The 18,921-nt window shown below is 35.2% G+C and overlaps 1 protein-coding gene across 1 annotated transcript in view; it reads left to right on the forward strand.

Moving 5' to 3' along the window:
• Window positions 1-13,276, forward strand: part of SAE2 (SUMO-activating enzyme 2) — a 169,646-nt gene extending 156,370 nt beyond the window's left edge. The window contains exon 11 of the mRNA XM_089799826.1: window positions 12,392-13,276. Within this exon, the coding sequence (XP_089655952.1) occupies window positions 12,392-12,761 (370 nt within the window). The 3' untranslated portion in view covers window positions 12,762-13,276. The remainder of the gene's footprint in view (window positions 1-12,391) is intronic.
• The last annotated feature ends 5,645 nt before the right edge of the window (window positions 13,277-18,921 follow it).

Raw genomic sequence — 18,921 nt, forward strand, 5'->3', positions numbered from 1 at the left:
GTATATAAGTAAATTGCATAACTGCAACTAAACTTATAGAAAATTGTAATCAATTAATATCAAATATTATGATGACAAATAATTCCTATTGAAAACAAAACATACTAAATGCATTGGATCCATTTCATAGCATATTTCCAACATGCGACATATTAGGTGTTTGATGGATAATCACGGTAGGATGTCAAGGGACTGCCCCCCCCACAACGAAGTCCAAGAGCATGGATGATCATCCAAGTCAATTCAACCCGTTGTCCGACAAGCAAACCAACCTTTGGTGGGATACTTGATGAAGGAAAATCAGTACTGTTGCATCTTTACAAATAAATAATTAGTAAATACAATAAATAGTAACAGATTTACAAATAAATAAATAGTAAATGCAATAATATTGAATACCACTCGCTTTCCTTACTATTAAGAATTTGATGAACAAGCATGATAGAAGGACGCTGATAGATTGTTCCCTACAACTAAGTCCAAAAGACTGGAACCACCATCGAAGTCAATTCGACCCATTGGCCCTCGAGCACACCAAGTTGGGATGGGTTGCTTGGTGAGCAGAGATCACTACTGCTGCATCTTCCTAATAGACATTAAAAAAAACAGTAAATATAATAATATTGCATACTAATCACTTTCATTAATATTGTACATTGTTGTACCTTTTTTGAGCTCTATTCAAATTAGACTCTTATCATTCCATTGCTATGTTACCCTAAGTTTCTGGGACTCGAAAGACATGATTTTTGCTTACTTTCAGCTTATTTGTAACATTTTATATTGTGTTATGCTATTTTTAAGTTTGAGTTAACCTTTGAAACCCTATCTTATCTTCAAGGTGCTGGTTAATGATTAATTATCAATCGATTTTACATCCTACATGAAGTTACTAGTCATTTCATTTATATATTTTTCCTTCAAGAAAATAACATTAGTACAATGGTTTCATAGCCTAGATGTGTGTAAAGTAGGTATGTGAGAAAGATGCTTCCTATAGCTGTTTGATTTTTCAAAATTGGAAGCAATCCTCCATATTATATGTTTCTCTATCCAGAGGAATATAAAAAATTCCCTAGTATAGATCTTTAACAGTTCTATTAAAAATATTTTCTTGCAATCAGAACAATCTAGAATATGTGGCATCCAAAGAGTAAAACCATCATGTTATCAACCCCAATTTTGAGCTTCATTGCCTGTCTTGATCTTTTACCTTTTGGTATCTAGCTCCAATTGTATAGTATGATACCAGGCTACATTTTTGGTGTTGTAATCAGCTTCTCTATGTTGTTATTGACAGCCTTATTTTCAATCAGATCTTGAATCTGTGTTCACAAAATGCCTTTGTGTCATCTGAAACTTAAGCTAACTATACAAGCATTAAAAACACTTGAGTTCTATTATAATCAACTGAATTTACCTTTAACTTTATTTGGGCCCTTTTACTGTTTGGCTTCCTCCACATCATGCTTCTTGTTTCAAGTTTCTGAATGGGCCCTTCCCTCCAGGTTCAGGATTCTTCCTTCAAATTTTCAAATCAAGTTTCTTTTATAGCTTCAGCTGTTATGTTCCTTCAATTTGTATCTTCATCTCATTTACATTTTGATCAAGAAAATCTAGCCCAACCAACAAAACTGATGCAGAGCCAACACGGAAACTTGGTTTTGTTGGCCTATACCCACAAACTAGCCCAACTTGCTTCACAGCACACACACTCACTTGGCTCCCTTACCTTCCTTGGGTCCTAAAGGATATTTCTAGAGACTTTGAGAACATAGAAACTTCATCAAGTCAATCACACTTAATTTGTGTGACGAAATCCTAAGATCACTTCCTAGACCTAATCCGATGTAGGCTAAGGTATTATATCTGAGCATGAAATGACTTCATAACTTGATAGAGTGGATCTGTTTATCTTCCTCATGCTTAGAATGCTCCAAATGATTCATTCCCAATAGCTTTTTAGGGCTTTTGCCTTGACTGTCTATACTTGCCTAGGAAGGAGGCCTAATTGCAATTAGGTCAACCTTCTCCAACTTCCCAAAGGACTCCTCAAACAAATCAGTGTCCCAAGTACCGTTTTCGAAGTTCTTTGAGATCACAAAATTTCAAGTTCGAGTCCTTTCTTTTGATGGCCTAACGCCAAATTGAGCCAATTAGGTCTATTAGGCCTAATAAGACTTGGATTACAAAGCAAGTACTCTCAAATGGATTGATCAAAACAAGGCAATGGATTCAACAATGCTGCCACACCTCAGGAACATCAAATCCACAATTAGATTGGATAGACCCACTCCAGACATTCATCTACACACCAATTAACCCTTCTTCCCAGGCCGATCACATGAAGATGCCCAGCTAGGGCCTGCAAGTTTTCTGATCTCCCAATTTCTTCCTGCAAACTGCTTTTGGAATCTTATTGTACATGTCCTCTACTTAATTTTGCCCCAATGTTCATGAAATTCCCCTGGTGGAAAATCAAGTTAAGAGGCATTTGAAGTCAAAACCTGTGTAATGGAGAGGGTTTCAGACTCACTATTGGTATTTGCTTCTAAAATACTCAAAACTCCACCAAATTCAATGAGACCAAGTGCAATGTTGTCCTACTTCATAAATCTATGCATCCATGATCAAATTGAACCACTACCAATTAGTATCAATGAATGGCAAAGTGAACAATGCGACATTTTGCAGGAAAGTTCAGATTCTTTATTGCTTCAATCATCAAAATTCAACACTACTGAATGTTGTCCACCCACATGGCCTTACGTAGGCACAAACCAACTCCCCAACTGATTTTTGAATGTTTATGACTGTTGGGAGGAGTAGTTTGGCCGAAAACAAGTTGCAATTTTGCAACATTTTGACAACTACATCCAAATTCCTCTACAAACATGATCAATAGATGCATTATGATCCAAATTCATCCTAAGAACACAAAACATTAATTTCTTGTCTATTATTGACCCTTTGACCAGATTTGACTTTGTAGGCTTATGAATGCCAAACATGACAATGGCCTTACAATTTGGTCTTTATTACAAGCAAAAGTGGTCTATAGGACCCTAACACATTTAGGGCACCTAGTTACATAGTTTAGGCTCATGGCAATCCATGCGTGTTACTTATGCCTCCAAGATGCTCCTTCACCAAAAACCCCATAGATAGACAACATTTAATCTCACTGAAACACATTTTGGACTATATTGCTGCTCAAGTGACAACACCTGTTATGTCTGAAAATAAAACAGCAACTAAACATAGACTCAAAAACAAGGGATCAGATCAGTGTTTTTTTACTAGAATTAGTTCATTGAACATACGCAAAAAAAAATGTAATGTCCTTTTTTGGTGATATTCCTGATTTTTGACTTCAATAATATTCACTGAAAGTTGATAATGGTTTTATCAAAGATTAGGAATTTGTGGAAATATTAAGATTAATAAATCATAGCACAATACTCAAAATTGAACAAATCACAAATCCTCCAGAAATGCTTACAAATCTGCTTTATTGGAGGTTTTTTTTCTCTAACTCGACCGTGACAATACCAAGGGTTTGCAGGAAAGTTCAGATTCTTTATTGCTTCAATCATCGAAATTCAACACTACTGAATGTTGTAAGCCCACGGGGCCTTTCGTAGGCACAAACCAACTCCCCAACTGATTTTTGAATGTTTATGACCATTGGGAGTAGTTTGGCCGAAAACAAGAAGTTGCAATCTTGCAACATTTTGACAACCACATCCAAATTCCTCTACAAACATGATCAATAGATACATTATGATCCAAAATCATCCTAAGAACACAAAAACATTAATTTCTTGTCTATTATTGACCCTTTTGACCAGATTTGACCTTGTAGGCTTATGAATGCCAAACATGACAATGGCCTTACAATTGGGTCTTTATTAGAAGCAAAAGTATTCTATAGGACCTTGACACATTTAGGGCACCTAGTTACATAGTTTAGGTTCATGGCAATTCATGAGTGTTACTTATGCCTCCAAGATGCTCCTCCACCAAAAACCCCATAGAAAGACAGCATTTTATCTCACTGAAACACATTTGTACTATACTGCTGCTCAAGTGGCAAAACCTGTTGTGTATGAAATAGAAGAACAACAAAACATAGACTCAAAAACAAGGGATCAGATCACTGTTTTTTTACAAGAATTTGTTCATTGAACACAGGTAAAAAAATGTAATGTCCTTTTTTGGGGATATTCCTGAATTTTGCCTTCAATAATATTCACTGCAAATTGATAATGGTTTTATCAAAGATTAAGAATTTGTGGAAATATTAAGATTAATAAATCATAGCACAATTATTAAATATTAACATTGATATTCATACTGGTCTGAGAAGTGCAGACCGCACCTTAAATCTTCTTCCCTTATACCATATGAATGCAATCTATACTCTATACTTGGCATTAGGATGGGTGGCAATCCTTGGCAGTAATCACATCTTGTACTAACTATAACTATTTGTTATGTTAGTTAAGATTTTGGTTATCTTCCTTAACGCGCCGATTTCTACAAGTAATATATTGGACGACCTAGAGAGGGTCACGTCCCTTTAAGGGACATGCCCTTTGGTCTTGGTATAAGGGGTGGGTGTTATTGTAGTGTGAGGACCCACAATAAACATAAGTCTGTTCCTTCAAGCAATACTGCCCCATATCAATTTATTGCAGAGCAAAATAAATCCAGAACAACATTCAATATTCTGATAACTCCTATATTCAAAAGTTAAAAAATATCATCTACAACAACTCAAGGACATTTGATAAAGTCTGATCTTTATAACAGAATTTGCAGAAACTTTACATGGTATCAGAGCCAGGTTGTCGAACCTAGGCTTTACAAATTAAATAATCAGACTTGATATATATCTAACATCATTCTCCTATCTTCAATGGCATATACAATCAAACCCGAGGATAGGTTTGATGGGAAAGAACACTTTGATGCTTGGAAATTCAAAATCATGATGATTCTTGAAGTAAATGATGTAAAACAATTTGTTGATTCAACATCCAAACAACCTCCAGTTGAACCTCATTAATCCGTCTGGAGTAAAGGAAATAGGAAAGCCATTCAAATCATATTAGATGGAGTGAAAAATGATATTGTACCTATGATAACAAAACATCAAACAACATTTGCTATGATGAATGCACTACTAAATGCATATGAGGTTAACAATGCAACTAGAGTTCTCGCACTAAAAAGGCAACTAAGTCATATACAAATAAAGAAGGGAGAATCGATGAATTCTTACTTCCTAAGGGTTGCCAGCCTAAGAGATGAACTTGCAAGTATAAGAACCATTATTAACGACACAGAACTAACACCGATGGCTATAGATGGATTACTAGATTCATGGAAAACTTTTGCACAAGGAGTAAGTGCCAGAGATAAACTTCTTGACTTCAATAGACTTAAGGGAGATTGTCATGGAAGAATCTAGAAAACTAAAGAAAGGAGGGAAATTGAAAACGGAAGATGAAGACCTTCATGTTCTTAATACAAACTCCTATAAAGGCAAGAAGAAGCATTTGAAGAAGAAAAGGGGTAATTAAAAGAATGACAAACCTACAAAAGATCTATCCAAAAAAAATGCTTCAGATGTGAAAAGTTTGGACACTACAAATCTATTGCCTTGAGAATTCTAAACAAGTGAATTGTACTAATGTTACTAGGGAGGAAGATAACTGTAATCTTGAGAATTGTATATTGTATTCATCGCTATCAAATGAAGTCTCAAGTAAAGCATGGGTGATTGATAGTGGATCATCTAGACATATTACAAGACACAAAGAAGCACTAGACTCTATCAAAAAAGGTTAATGGCGAAGTCACCATCGGTGATAATTTAGCACATTCCGTCAAAGGAATTGGAAATTGCACCTTGAAACTAAAATTAGGAAATTTTATTCTTCTCAAAGGAGTACTTTATGTATCGGGAATAAAATGAAATCTAATCTCGGTTACAACACTTGAAGATGATGGACATAATGTTGCATTCATGAACGGTAAAGTAATAACCTGGGCTAAGAACTCCTCAATTAAAGAAGCAAAATTGATTGGTCAAAGAAAAGGGTATTTGTATGAATTAACTTCAGAACCTAGTCGATCTATTCAAGCCTTAATTTATGAAGCTGCAGATATATATGAAATATGGCACAAAAAATTAGGACATCTAAATTTCAAAACTATATCAACTATGGAGAAGATGGTTTCTGGTTTACCTAAACTAAATAAAGATCACTCAAGCATATGTAAAGGATGCGCTTTGGGTAAAAACACCAAAAGTCCATTTCATGACAGCACTAGAAAAACTGACAATGTTTTGGAATTAGTTCACTTGGATTTATGTGGACTATGTCTATTCCTTCGCTCGGAGGATTCTGGTACTATATTCTATTCATAGATGACTTCTCTAGGAAAACTTGGATTTACTTCCTAAAATGCAAAGAATCAGAAGAAATTCTAAAGAGATTTAAAGAATTTAAAACCTTAATTGAAAACTTACCTGGACATAAAATTAAAACTCTTAGAACCAATAATGGAGTGGAATACACCTCAGATTTGTTTAAAAGATTTTGTAAATAAACAAAAATTTAGAGGGAGTATACCATTCCTTATAACCCAGAACAAAACGGGGTAGTAGAAAGAAAGAATAGAACAATTATAGAAGCTACTAGAGCTATGATATTTGATCAAAATCTAGAATATTATCTTTGGGCAGAAGCCTTTTGTACTGTTGTCTATATTCAAAACAGAAGCCCTCACTCCTACCTTAGAAATAAAACTCCTGAAGAAGTCTTTAATAAGGTTAAAACCAATATACATCATCTTAGGATTTTTGGTTGCCCTATGTATATCCATGTTCCAAAAGAGAAGAGAACTAAGTTAGAATTCTCTAGGAGGAAAGGTATTTTTGTAGGGTACAGTGAAACATCCAAAGCATATAGGATTTTTATACTTGGACAAAAAAATATTGAACTTAGTAGGGATGTAATTTTTGAAGAAAATCAAACATTCAAAAGGGCCCTAAGTTTTGAGGAGCCCTCTCCTTTACCTAGTTCTGAAAGAAATATTGAAATTGAGTCTCAAAGGGAGAACATTGAAGAAATTGAAGATGAAATTCAAAATCTTAATCTTGAAGAAACTCAAAACTCTAAGAAAAGACCACTTTGGGCCATTAAGATAGTAGAGGAAGCATAAGACTTTGTTGCACCATCTGGAACCATCAGAGAAAGTGAAAGACCCAAAAGATTTTCTAGTTATACAACAAACATGAATGATTTGTCTAAATCAGAACCAACCAATGTTTCTGAGGCTATTAATAATACAGCTTGGAAAAATGCTATGACAGAAGAATACCAATCTATTATGAAGAATGATGTTTGGGAAATTGTTCCAAGACCTAAAGGAAAATTTGTTGTTTCTTTCAAATGGATATTTAAAATCAAGCTCGTTGTTGACGGTAGCATTGAAAAATATAAAGCCAGATTTGTAGCCAGGGGATTCTCTCAGAAAGAAGAGATTGATTATGAAGAAACCTTTGCTCCTATTGCCAAATACACCTCTGTAAGAGCAGTTTTAGCTATCGCAACATCAAAGGGATGGAAAGTACATCAGATGGATGTAAAAACAACATTCTTGAATGGAAAGATTACAGAAAAAGTATATTTGGAGCAACTTGAAGGATTTGAAACTCATGCTCCTAACATTTTTGTTTGGAGGCTCAAGAAAGCTCTCTATGGGCTTAAATAGGCTCTAAAGGCTTGTATGAAAGAATTGATAAGTATCTCATCGGCTTAGGATTCTCCAAAAATGAAGTCGATCCAAATCTATATTATAAAAGGGATAAAGATGATATGGTAATTTTGATACTGTATGTTGATGATTTACTAATAACAGGTGATGATCATCTCATAGATCAATGCAAGAAAGATCTAATTAGAGATTCGAGATGAAAGACTTGAGACTCCTTCATTACTTCCTAGAATTGGAAGTACGTCAAAATTTTGACAGCATTATACTTAATCAAGGGAAGTATACATTAGATATTTTGAAGAGATTTGGAATGTGGAATTGCAAGTCTATGTCTTTTCCAATGGAGACTAATCTACATTAACTTAAAGAAGCAGCAACAAAATCACCTTCCAAAGATTTTACTCTCTACAGATAGATGATTGGGTCTCTTATGTACTTGGTAAATACAAGACCTGATATCTGCTATGCTATTAATGCCTTAAGTCAGTTTATGTGTGAGCCAAAGGAGATTCACCTAGTTGCAGTCAAACACATTATGAGATACTTACAAGACACTCTTAATCTTGGGCTCAAATATGAGAAAGTTGACTTAGATTTACATGGATTCATTGATTCAAATTGGGGTGGAAGTGTTAAAAGACAAAAAAAGTGCTTCAGGATGTTGTTTCAATTTAGGATCAACAATAATATCTTGGATATGCAGAAAACAGTCTTCAATAGCACAAAGTTCCACAGGAGCCGAATACATTGCAACAAAGATGGCCTCTCGAGAAGTAGTTTGGCTTAGTAAGTTACTTGTGAGATTATTTGGGCAAGCCATGAATCCTACAATTATTCATTGTGATAATTAGAGTTCCATAAAGCTTTTGGTGAATCTAGTTTTTCATGACAGGTCCAAGCATATCGAAATTCCTTACCATTATGTAAGAGATAATGGTAGATAGGAATACTGTAAAATTAGAATACATTTGCACTGCAGATCAGACAACATATATTCTCACCAAACCTCTCTCTAGAGTGAAGATAGATCACTTCAGGAAAAGACTTGGTATGGTTGAATTGTAATTCATTCGTATCCTTTAAACTATTAATAAAGTAATTTTTGTCAGGCTATTGGCTCCACCATCTCTATTCATTATTTAAGAGGTGATGATCTCTGAGTTAATGAATATTTGTATAAAAGACATTATGAGAAATGACAATTTATCAGATAATATATTGAACAATATAGAACTACTATTAGATCTAGGTGAGTTCAAGATCATTTGTGACATAAGCGTTTCCATGTCTATGAATCACAACTTGGATAAAGGTAGAATTTACTCTTCAAACTTTATCCTGTATTCTGGTTCTTAACTTAAGGTCAAGTTGTGATATAGGATTGCCAGTTCCTATGAATCACAACCTGGATAAATGAAGAATTTTATTATTCTTCGGATTTTATCTTGTGTATTGCATTACATGCAATAATGACATCACTAGTATAAGTGATAAGTCATATCACAAGATGGTTATATGACTTAGTATCATATGTTCCATGATACCATTTTCTCAGAAGATTCAAATAGATATAGAGTATCAATCTATGCTTATTCATTGTAATTAATGATGCTAGATATGTTATCTCTCGATATGATTATCAAGTTAAGAGGGAGTGTTAAATATTAACATTGATATTCATACTTGTCTGAGAAGTGCAAACCGCACCTTAAATCTTCTTCCCTTATACCATATGAATGCAATAAATACTATATACTTGGCATTAGGATGGGCAGCAATCCTTGGCAGTTAACACATCTTGTACTAACTATAACTATTTGTTATGTTAGTTAAGATTTTGGTTATCTTCCTTAAGGTGCCAATTTCTACAAGTAATATATTGGACGACCTAGAGAGGGTCATGTCCATTTAGGGACCTGCCCTTTGGTCTTGGTATAAGGGGTGGGTGTTATTGTAGTTTGAGGATACACAAAAAACATAAGTCTGCTCCTTCAAGCAGTACTGCCCCATAGGAATTTATTGCAGAGTAAATTAAATCTAGAACAGCATTTCTGATAACTACTCCTACATTCAGAAGTTAAAGAAGATTATCCACAGCAACTCAAGGATATTTGATATAAGTCTGATCTTTATAACAGAATTTGCAGAAACTTTACAACAATACTCAAAATTGAACAAATCGCAAGCCCTCCGGAAATGCTTACAAATCTGCTTTATTGGAGGTTTTTTTTCTCTAACTTGACAGTGACAATACCAAGGGTTTTCATCCTTAGCTTGCCAAAGAACATGTGAAATATTGTCCTTCCAACTCTTAACCCACCATGTAGGGTGTTTGTCCTCAACTAATATTTGGTTTTCATCTAAAATCTGTAAGACCATGAAAGGGTTATTTTCATCCTTCCAAATCTCATTGACTTGGAAGGGATTCATCCTTAATATTTGTAATGCACTACCTTGAATTCAAAATTCATAATAATATTTATATTCGTTAGTATGTTTTTATGAGTTGCATTTGTATGACTTTCTGGTTTTGTCTATTGGTGAATGAGTTTCTCACTTGATACTTGAAAAACGATTCTGTGTTGATTGATTTGCTGATTCCAAGATGAGTTGATGATTGATGATGATTTGATTGATTGCTTGTCTACTTTGTTGATTTGATGATTTTTGCCAATCAACAGATTGCTTAATTTCTTGATGCATTGATGAGTGGTGATTATACCATATTCTCTCAATGTAATGAGTTTCCCTATATCCATTTCTTGAAGGAGTCACCATCCTTCACAAGCAATGAATCGTGATATTGCTATCAGGATTTAACTGTGTGATTTTTGAGTCAAACTCATTGACCCATGTTTCATTGACTCAACATGAATCCATCTCTCATGAGAATACATGGAACACTTAGCACTCGTTGGATCTAGGTGATGCTCATAGGGGTGAAGCACCGGGACTTCCTGGGAGGTCACCCATCTTAGTACTACTCCAGCTTGAGTGCACTTAATTACGGAGTTTCCTTCATAGTTGAACCCAAAGCTTGCAACCGCATTTGCAAAACCTTCACCAAGTGTTGTGCATTATGAACCATTCATTAGAAAGCCCCTTAAGCTCATCAATTGATAAGTAGGAGATAATTTCCACAGCAAGTCAAATTGTGATATTGCTATCAGGATTTAATTGTGTGATTTTTGAGTCAAACTCATTGACCCATGTTTCATGAGTAGTGACTCAACATGAATCCATCTCTCATGAGAATAAATGGAACACTTAGCACTCATTGGACCTAGGTGATGCTTCACCTGCTAAGTGTTCCATTTATTCTCATGAGAGATGGATTCATGTTGAATCACTACTCATGAAACATGGGTCAATGTTTGACTCAAAAATCACAGAGTTAAATCCTGATAGCAATATCACAATTTGACTTGCTGTGGAAATTATCTCCTACTTATCAAGTAATGAATCACCAACCTTCATAAGAAATAAGTTGCCATCCTTCATCACTGCCTTGGAAGGAGAATCATTTATTTCGAAATTGATTGATTGCTTCCTTTTTTCCCAATCAGTGATTGATTCGGTGATGACGATCCATGGATGTCCTTCTCAAAAGAAATGATCTCCCTTTTATACCTAATTTTTGAGGGGCTCACAACTCTTTATTTCATGCATTGAGACTTGACCATTCACTCAACTTCTTTAATAGTAATTTAATTATTTTGACTGGACATCCTTTTATGAATTGAGCTTAAAGATCATCCCAGATTTTAATTAATGCATCAAACTAAGAGATTGTTCCATCTAAATAACTTTAATCTATTTGAACTACTGTTTAAAGACGCTACTGTCTATTCAACTTTTCCCAATGCTGCCGTGTCCATATATGCTTGAGTTTTATACTTGACAAATCATTCCCAAGGCATTCAATGATACATCCTTTGCTTTAAAATGAGTTTATACATTATCTAAAGCATTTTCTATGGGATTGCCTTCAATATTTATCTTCCAAATAGATAAACAATACCTGAATTTACTATATTTACTCCAAAAGTATGCTAGCCTTGCATTCTCAAATTTCAATATTCAAATTGGCTATGGAAATTCGTATCTTCTTTAATTTTGTAGTAAATTTACCAAATGATTTAATTTTCTATGAATTCTTCTCTTGAAATTCATGATGCCTCCAGATTGTTCCCAGCTCGCTTTACTTTGCTCCATTGAAATTTCTTGGTTAACCCTTCAAGCAACCCCTCTTCATTTCCATCACCATTGTACTTGCATAAGCTTTCTGTTGGTTTCCTAATTTTCCTTTTTTCTCAAGTGTCATGGTTCTTTTGTTTGCTAGAATCCAGTAGTAAAATGTTTTATTTGGATTAATAATAGTTATGTTATAGTATTTAGTTTTTATTCTGTTCTAAAAAGAACTTAAGATGAATATTTTATTGACTGGAAGTTTTGGATTGTGTTATTTAAAGTTGAAGTATACTTACAAGGAGTATGCTCTTGTATCAGTTCCTTAAAGCTAGACTTCGTTACAAGATGTACATGTTTTCTTCAATTTTTTTTTTTATTGCAACCGTCTAACCCAATTTACTTTTTGCAGGGATGAATTTAACGAGGAGGAGACAGATGGCATGGTTCTATCTGGAAATGTTCCTGCTTTGGTCAGTGGAAATGATCATGATGCTGCAGAATGTGGAGACGAGCGAACAGGTGCAACCATAGAAGCTGGAGATGTTTCGGATGATGTTGAAGTAATTGCTGCTGGTTCGACTGCAACCAAAAGGAATTTGAATGATGACGCCACTTCTCTTGATGAAAACTTGTGTGAAAAAGAAAATAAGAAGATTCAGTTAGTCATAGATGACACAGTTGCCACCACAGGAAATAAGAGAAAATTAGATAGTTATGACGATGATGTGAATATAGTTGACGAGGCTCCTGAGAAGAAGATGAGGACAAGATTGGAGTAGAACCTATATCATGCTTCAAAACCTGTATAAAAGACATTTTATAGCAATTTGAGTCTACAATTTTTGTTCTGGGTTCCTTGTGCAAATTGTGTCTATTCTTTGTATCCTTGGGCCTTGGGCTGTTTCAGAATCCCTGATTTAGTTTTGTAGGCGAGTATGCTGTGAGTTCACACAGTTTGGAGGTATTAACCTATTTTCCATCATCCTAACAAATTTTTTTCTTGACAGACAGAGGAAGCTTGTGAGCTGGATTTAGCACAGATGTCCCCATCATATTCTGGGGTTTTCTCTGTAAAATGTATCTGTGGTGTTCCTTATAAGAATTGCAAATCATCCATAATCCCACTAATGAAATGCAGTAACATTAGCTTTGCATGCTATTTTGAAGGGCATATAATGTCAAAATACATGAACTGTCGAGTTAAATACCATGGTAGTCTGTTAAAGCTTAAAACCTGAATAAAACAGTTGAGCTTGAATGGGGTTAATAATGAATGAGAACCTTCTTTTTGGCAGCCTCGTGTTCTTATCGTGATTCCCTTGTAAACAAAAATATTTATAACATTGTTTTACCATTTCAAGCATATAAAGATATATTTGAATAATCTAATATTCTACTGGATGATGAGAACAGACATATCCCTAAAAAGAGTTTAATTGAGAATGGCTTCAAGGTGGTTTCAAGTGGAGATAAAGCGGACTTTATTTACTAGTAGGGTTTGATATTTTTTTTCGTATCCAGGCCTTGTATTGTTGGATGATAATTGAAGGTTTTGGAAATAAGAGCGGAGCATCGTAGGAGTTATATCACATTATTTGTACACTTATGATTTATTTTAACTTTCTTATACTGGTCAAATTTATCACCATATGACTAGTCACCTCTGCGTGGTACGACATGGTGTATCGTGTCAACATCGCCGATTAGGTTGAAAGATTCCTGCAGCCTAAAAATAATGACTAGTCACTATTTAGCTTAATTTAACCTCTGAAGCTCTTTCAGTTTGATGCGTATACATCATCTACTTATTGCAATATATTTTGGATCAGAATTTGTTGCATGACTAGCTTGCAGTATTCATGATATCCAAGCGTATATTGTCTGGCTGTTTTATAGCAAGGTGTTCATGAGGTCTAATACCATTCTAGCTTATTATTTTCGATGAAAGTATTAGATTTGTACGTAAATCCGTGATACTGGTCCTGGATGGAAAACCATAGGCTGGGGATGCGTGGTTCTGATTCCAAGAAATACTTTTGCACTTCATTAAAGACTATGAGCGTATCCTAGTGAGTGCTATTATGCAGTGTGAGATATTCCCTGGATGCTTTGTGCATAGCGTGCCTCACATAAGAAATGTGCGCATTTAAGGAATTTGCTTTGGTAATGGGCTCAGAGATGTATCAAATATATATGAGTACATATGACGATGATCAGTGATCATTTTGGATCGGTCGGAGCAGAAGGTTATTAGCGAACGCCAGCTCGAAAATAAAAAAGAAGTAAAACATTTTTATTTGTGTGAAGGATCTGGAGCTGACATTTTCTCCTTCCATCCACCTGGCCCCATTTGCCAGCTTTTTAAAACATAATAGGGGAAATCTTTCATTCAATATTTTAATAAATACACCCAACTTTTATTATTTTGTGATTTCTCCACATATTTCTTACGCTAGCCACTCGACTCATCTCTACTTAAGTTGATCAGTCGTAATCTTGGTTAAGGGTGATTCCTAATGTGATTAGAGTTTTGGAGTGTAGTCTTAGTTGTTAATGCTGTGTAATGCGATTAAGTTTGGAAGTGTAATCTTTTGCGAAAGTTAATATGCTGTTATTCTATTAAACGTTGTATTTTCTTTCTCCATTTATCTTTGCCCTCAGTTTTTACTCGACATATAAAGTTATATTCCTTACGGTAGGTGCCCATGCAATTATTAAGGTTATTTTGGTCAAGGTAGCTGGTAACTCTTTATTTTATTTTTAATGATCTTTTAAAAAAACTTTATAACAATATTGCTAGGAAAAAAGTCAGAAAAAAGAATGTAATATAAAAAGACGGAAATAAATTTGTGAAACAATATAACATTTTTCGGTCCACTATATTTTTTCAAGGCTTAGGGTAGGTTCCCATGAGGCTGCTATGCTTATTTTGGCTAATAGTTGTTGGTTAATTTCTTAGTAACAATTTGTGGAGGTAGTTGGCACATGAGTTTAAAATTGCGCTTGTTATTTTAATTTTTAATAAAATAAGTAACACTAGTCAGAAAAAAGAAATAAAAAAGGAGAAAACAAAGTTGTCATATCGCAAAACATTTTTTCAATAGGAAGTTGCTGCCCATGTTTGACAATTTGCATGAGAGTGATATAATTGCTTAAAATAAATAGAAAATGCACTAAATAGGCACAAGGGGATGAGAGGTTAATTCTAATTCCCGATTTATTATTGCTCTACTAGGGCAGGGAAAATTTCTAATTTATCCTTTTCTCATAATTGGAAATTTGCATGTGGTGTAGAACACTTGATGGATGTAACCAAGGACCTCATCAGGGCTTGGAAATGTTTTTAATTTTTGTTAATATAGTCTTCCCAATGTAATAAGGTGTCCAAAGATCATCAGTTTTGTGATTTTTTTTGGTTAGCTAGGGTTGTTTGAGGCCATGCTTGGTCAACTCTAGTTTGTAAACATGTTATCATGAGGTACATGTCTGGCAGTGTTGTTATTGGTATCTGAGGAATATGTTTTCATGTTTTAAGTTGATACAAAGATAAAATCCCCACTTTACAAGGTTACAATTTGACAACTTGTGAAATAGTGAAACTTATGCTATTTAGCAAGGCTACCAAATTGCAAGTTGTGGAACGACGAAAATTTGCACTTCAATGGCCATACGGTTCAAATTTTTGGTATGGTCGGTTGGAATATGGATAAACATGTAGAAGGCCTATATGGTTGATTAAAGTTGTATGATGAAGTGGCGTTGCAGTTCTAAAGGAGCAATAATGATTGAGGTATGTTTTGTAGCATTATCTTATGCATGTTCTTTACGTTCATTCTACTTTTGAATTGGATTAAATTGGCGAGGAAAGTCCATGGTAGTGTTGAGAAGCGAGTTAGTTTTTGCTTCGGTTCAATTTGGAGGTTACTTGGTGAAGTACGAAGGGAGATCCATTGATCTTTTCACAAACCTGTTTGAAACTACACTAAAACTCTAGGTCTTGAACAATAATGGGATTTATCTGACATTGCACCATTGGTTTTGGCCAAATCTCTAGATAATGTTAGAGTTGTGTGTGCCATAAGCTTCAAGTCGTTGCAAGGTAGTTTGATCAAATGGTGACTTTTGGCAATAAACCTTAGGCTTGGCATATCTATGTGACAAGCTTGGGCCACGTGTAATAAGATGTGCAATAGATTGAAGTAAGTGATTCAATACCTATTAGTGTGGTGTGATATTCCTAATACGTGTCACAAAGGTGTTTGAAGCATTGTTTTGGTTGAGGGATGCATTAGATGCAACATTTGGGAAATGAACTAGTTTAAATGACTAATAGGCTTAGATTGAGGGTTTTCTGGAAAGGTGGGGGGTTCCCACTCATAATTTGGGGCAGGGCGTGATATTGTATGAGTTGTCAAAATGGGTGTCTAGGATAGTTATTAGATCATACCCTTGTTTGGAGAATTTGGGATTGAGATTTGAAAACCCATAAATAAAGGTTTAATTCTACTAGGTTTCCTAGTAGGCCATTTGCAAGAATTTGGTGTTAGTAATTGGGAATACTAACATTAGTGGAGGAGGATGTTGTAGAGATGTTGCAAGAATTTGGTGTTAGTAATTGGGAATACTAACATTAGTGGAGGAGGATGTTGTAGGGATGTTAAAAGACGTTGGGGACTTCTCTAAGTGATCAGTGAGAAGTGTGATGAGAAGATCCTTTAATGCCAAGGCACGAGGTTGAGTAGGTTGGTCTTGAGGGTGGTTGGTGTAAGAAGTGTTTCTTTATTGGAGGGATGTTTAGGATCACCTAAGTGAGTGGCCTAAGAGGAGAGGGACCAAGGTAAGTCCTTTAGAAAACCCTAGAGAGGGTTAAGGTGTAGTGCCATAGGTTTGGTGCCAAGTTAAGTGAAATCCTTGAAAAAACCATAATCAATCTAGGCCACTGCATCATATTGGTATCAGAGCTAGTAGATGGAAGTTTGGCTTAGTCATAAGCAATGGAACAAATAGGGGCTGGCAACATGCCTCCCTAGACAATAAAGAAACAAGATTTGGAAGAGTTTGAGTTAAAACTTAGAGGAGTGTTGAGATAATAGTGGAATGAAGAATGGGAAGAAAAATTTAGACTGTGGACAAAGAAGATGAATGGGAAGGGAGTGCAAGAATCCTATGCAAAAGATGACTTAGAGGATGAGCTTGAAGATGATAGTGAAAGAAGACAAACAAATTTGGAAATCCCTGCAGATCATAGGGCATTTGTAAATGCCATTAAGGATGCATATAAAGAAGGTGCATAACAAAAGATGGATGTTCCCACTCTTGGTGGAAAGTTCAATGGAGATGATTTGATCAATTGAATAGAGACCATGGATAATTACTTTGACTATCAAGAAGTGGAAGAACACAAGGTGGTTAGGTTTGCTAAGAGCAATTTGAAAGACTTTGCCTTGGTATAATAGAATTGTTTATAGATTGACAAATAAATGCAAGGTAAAAATGTGATTACGAAATAGACTAGGATGGTAACCTTAAGGGCAATTTTAGGCCAATAGACAATGATACCATGGAACAAGACAAAAAGACATGGATGCAACAACTTACTAAAGAGTTCCACAAATTGAGCATGAGAGGTAGATGCCATGAAGATGAGCAAAAGAAAGTGACTAGGTATCTAAATGGGCCAAGGTTTGTCATTCAAGATGAAATTAGTATGGTGATAACCAAGATAGTGGATGAATGCTTTGCGTTGGCCTCGAAGATTGAGGACAATCTCAAAAGGAGTGATTAGACTGGAAGAGGAGCAAGATATAACAAAGGGAGAAGAAACTTTGGAGGAAGGACTCAATTTAAAGGATTTATTGTGAAACAAATCATCAAGAATAGAGTGGGGAGTCAAACACAAGGACAAACTTTAGATGAAGATGACCATTTAAAGGTAGAGGTGGAGGACTAGGATGGGGTCCAAAACTTTTTACAAGCATATGTTATAGTTGCAACCAAGTGGGACATAATATGAGCAAGTGTCCAGAAAAGGCTTCTAATCTCCATGGAAGGGATAGGAGGAATCAATTGATCCAAGACAAAGATGTACAAAGTGTCAATTCACTCATAAGGACTATTCTTGATTTGGATGGAGAGAACTTGATGCTTAAGAGGATCATGTTGAAAGAGCCAACAAGAGACGAACCACCTCAGAGGAAGGCATTGTTCAAGACCAAATGCAAGGCCCATGCCAAGTTGTGTAAGGAATTATTGACTCTAGCTCTACTGAAAATGTTGTTTCCACAAAGATAAAATAAAAATAAAAATTGAGGAACTTACCATACACTAATCCAAATAATATTCTTGGTCAAACAAGGGTCAAAATTACATGGTGGAGGAACAAGCTTGGGCAGATTTTGAGATTGAGGAATATAAATATATGGTATTGTGTGAGATAATACATATGGATGCCTATTATTTGCTCCTAGGCCAATCCTTGGCAATATAATGCAGATGCACAACATAGTGGGAAACAAAACACATATGCACCAAAAAATGGGAAAAGATATCGGTTAGAAGCCCTCCCCGATCAAGAATAAAAATAGTTAAGGTCATCCAAAATGTTGGTAGATGGTAAGGAGTTTATGGATATTTTGAAGGAAGATCAAAATTGAGGGCATGCTTTGGTGTTGAAACCCAAAGACTAAACTATGAAAGAGAATAAGAAAGATATACCTGGGGAAGTCCAAAACTTACAAGAGAACCATAAGGGGATAGTAGAAGAGGAATTAACAAGCAACTTACCATTTGAAAGGGATATTAACCATTAGATATACTTTATACCTAGGGTAACTCTACCTAATAAACCAACCTACAAGATGACACCTCCTGAAAATACAAAGAATATAGCCAAGCAAGTGTAGGATTTATTGGATAAGGGATTAATAAGGAAGAGCTTGA

Source organism: Cupressus sempervirens, chromosome 9, assembly GCF_028749045.1.
Source record: "Cupressus sempervirens isolate cs-2001-9-10 chromosome 9, ASM2874904v1, whole genome shotgun sequence".
Taxonomy (NCBI): Eukaryota; Viridiplantae; Streptophyta; class Pinopsida; order Cupressales; family Cupressaceae; genus Cupressus; species Cupressus sempervirens.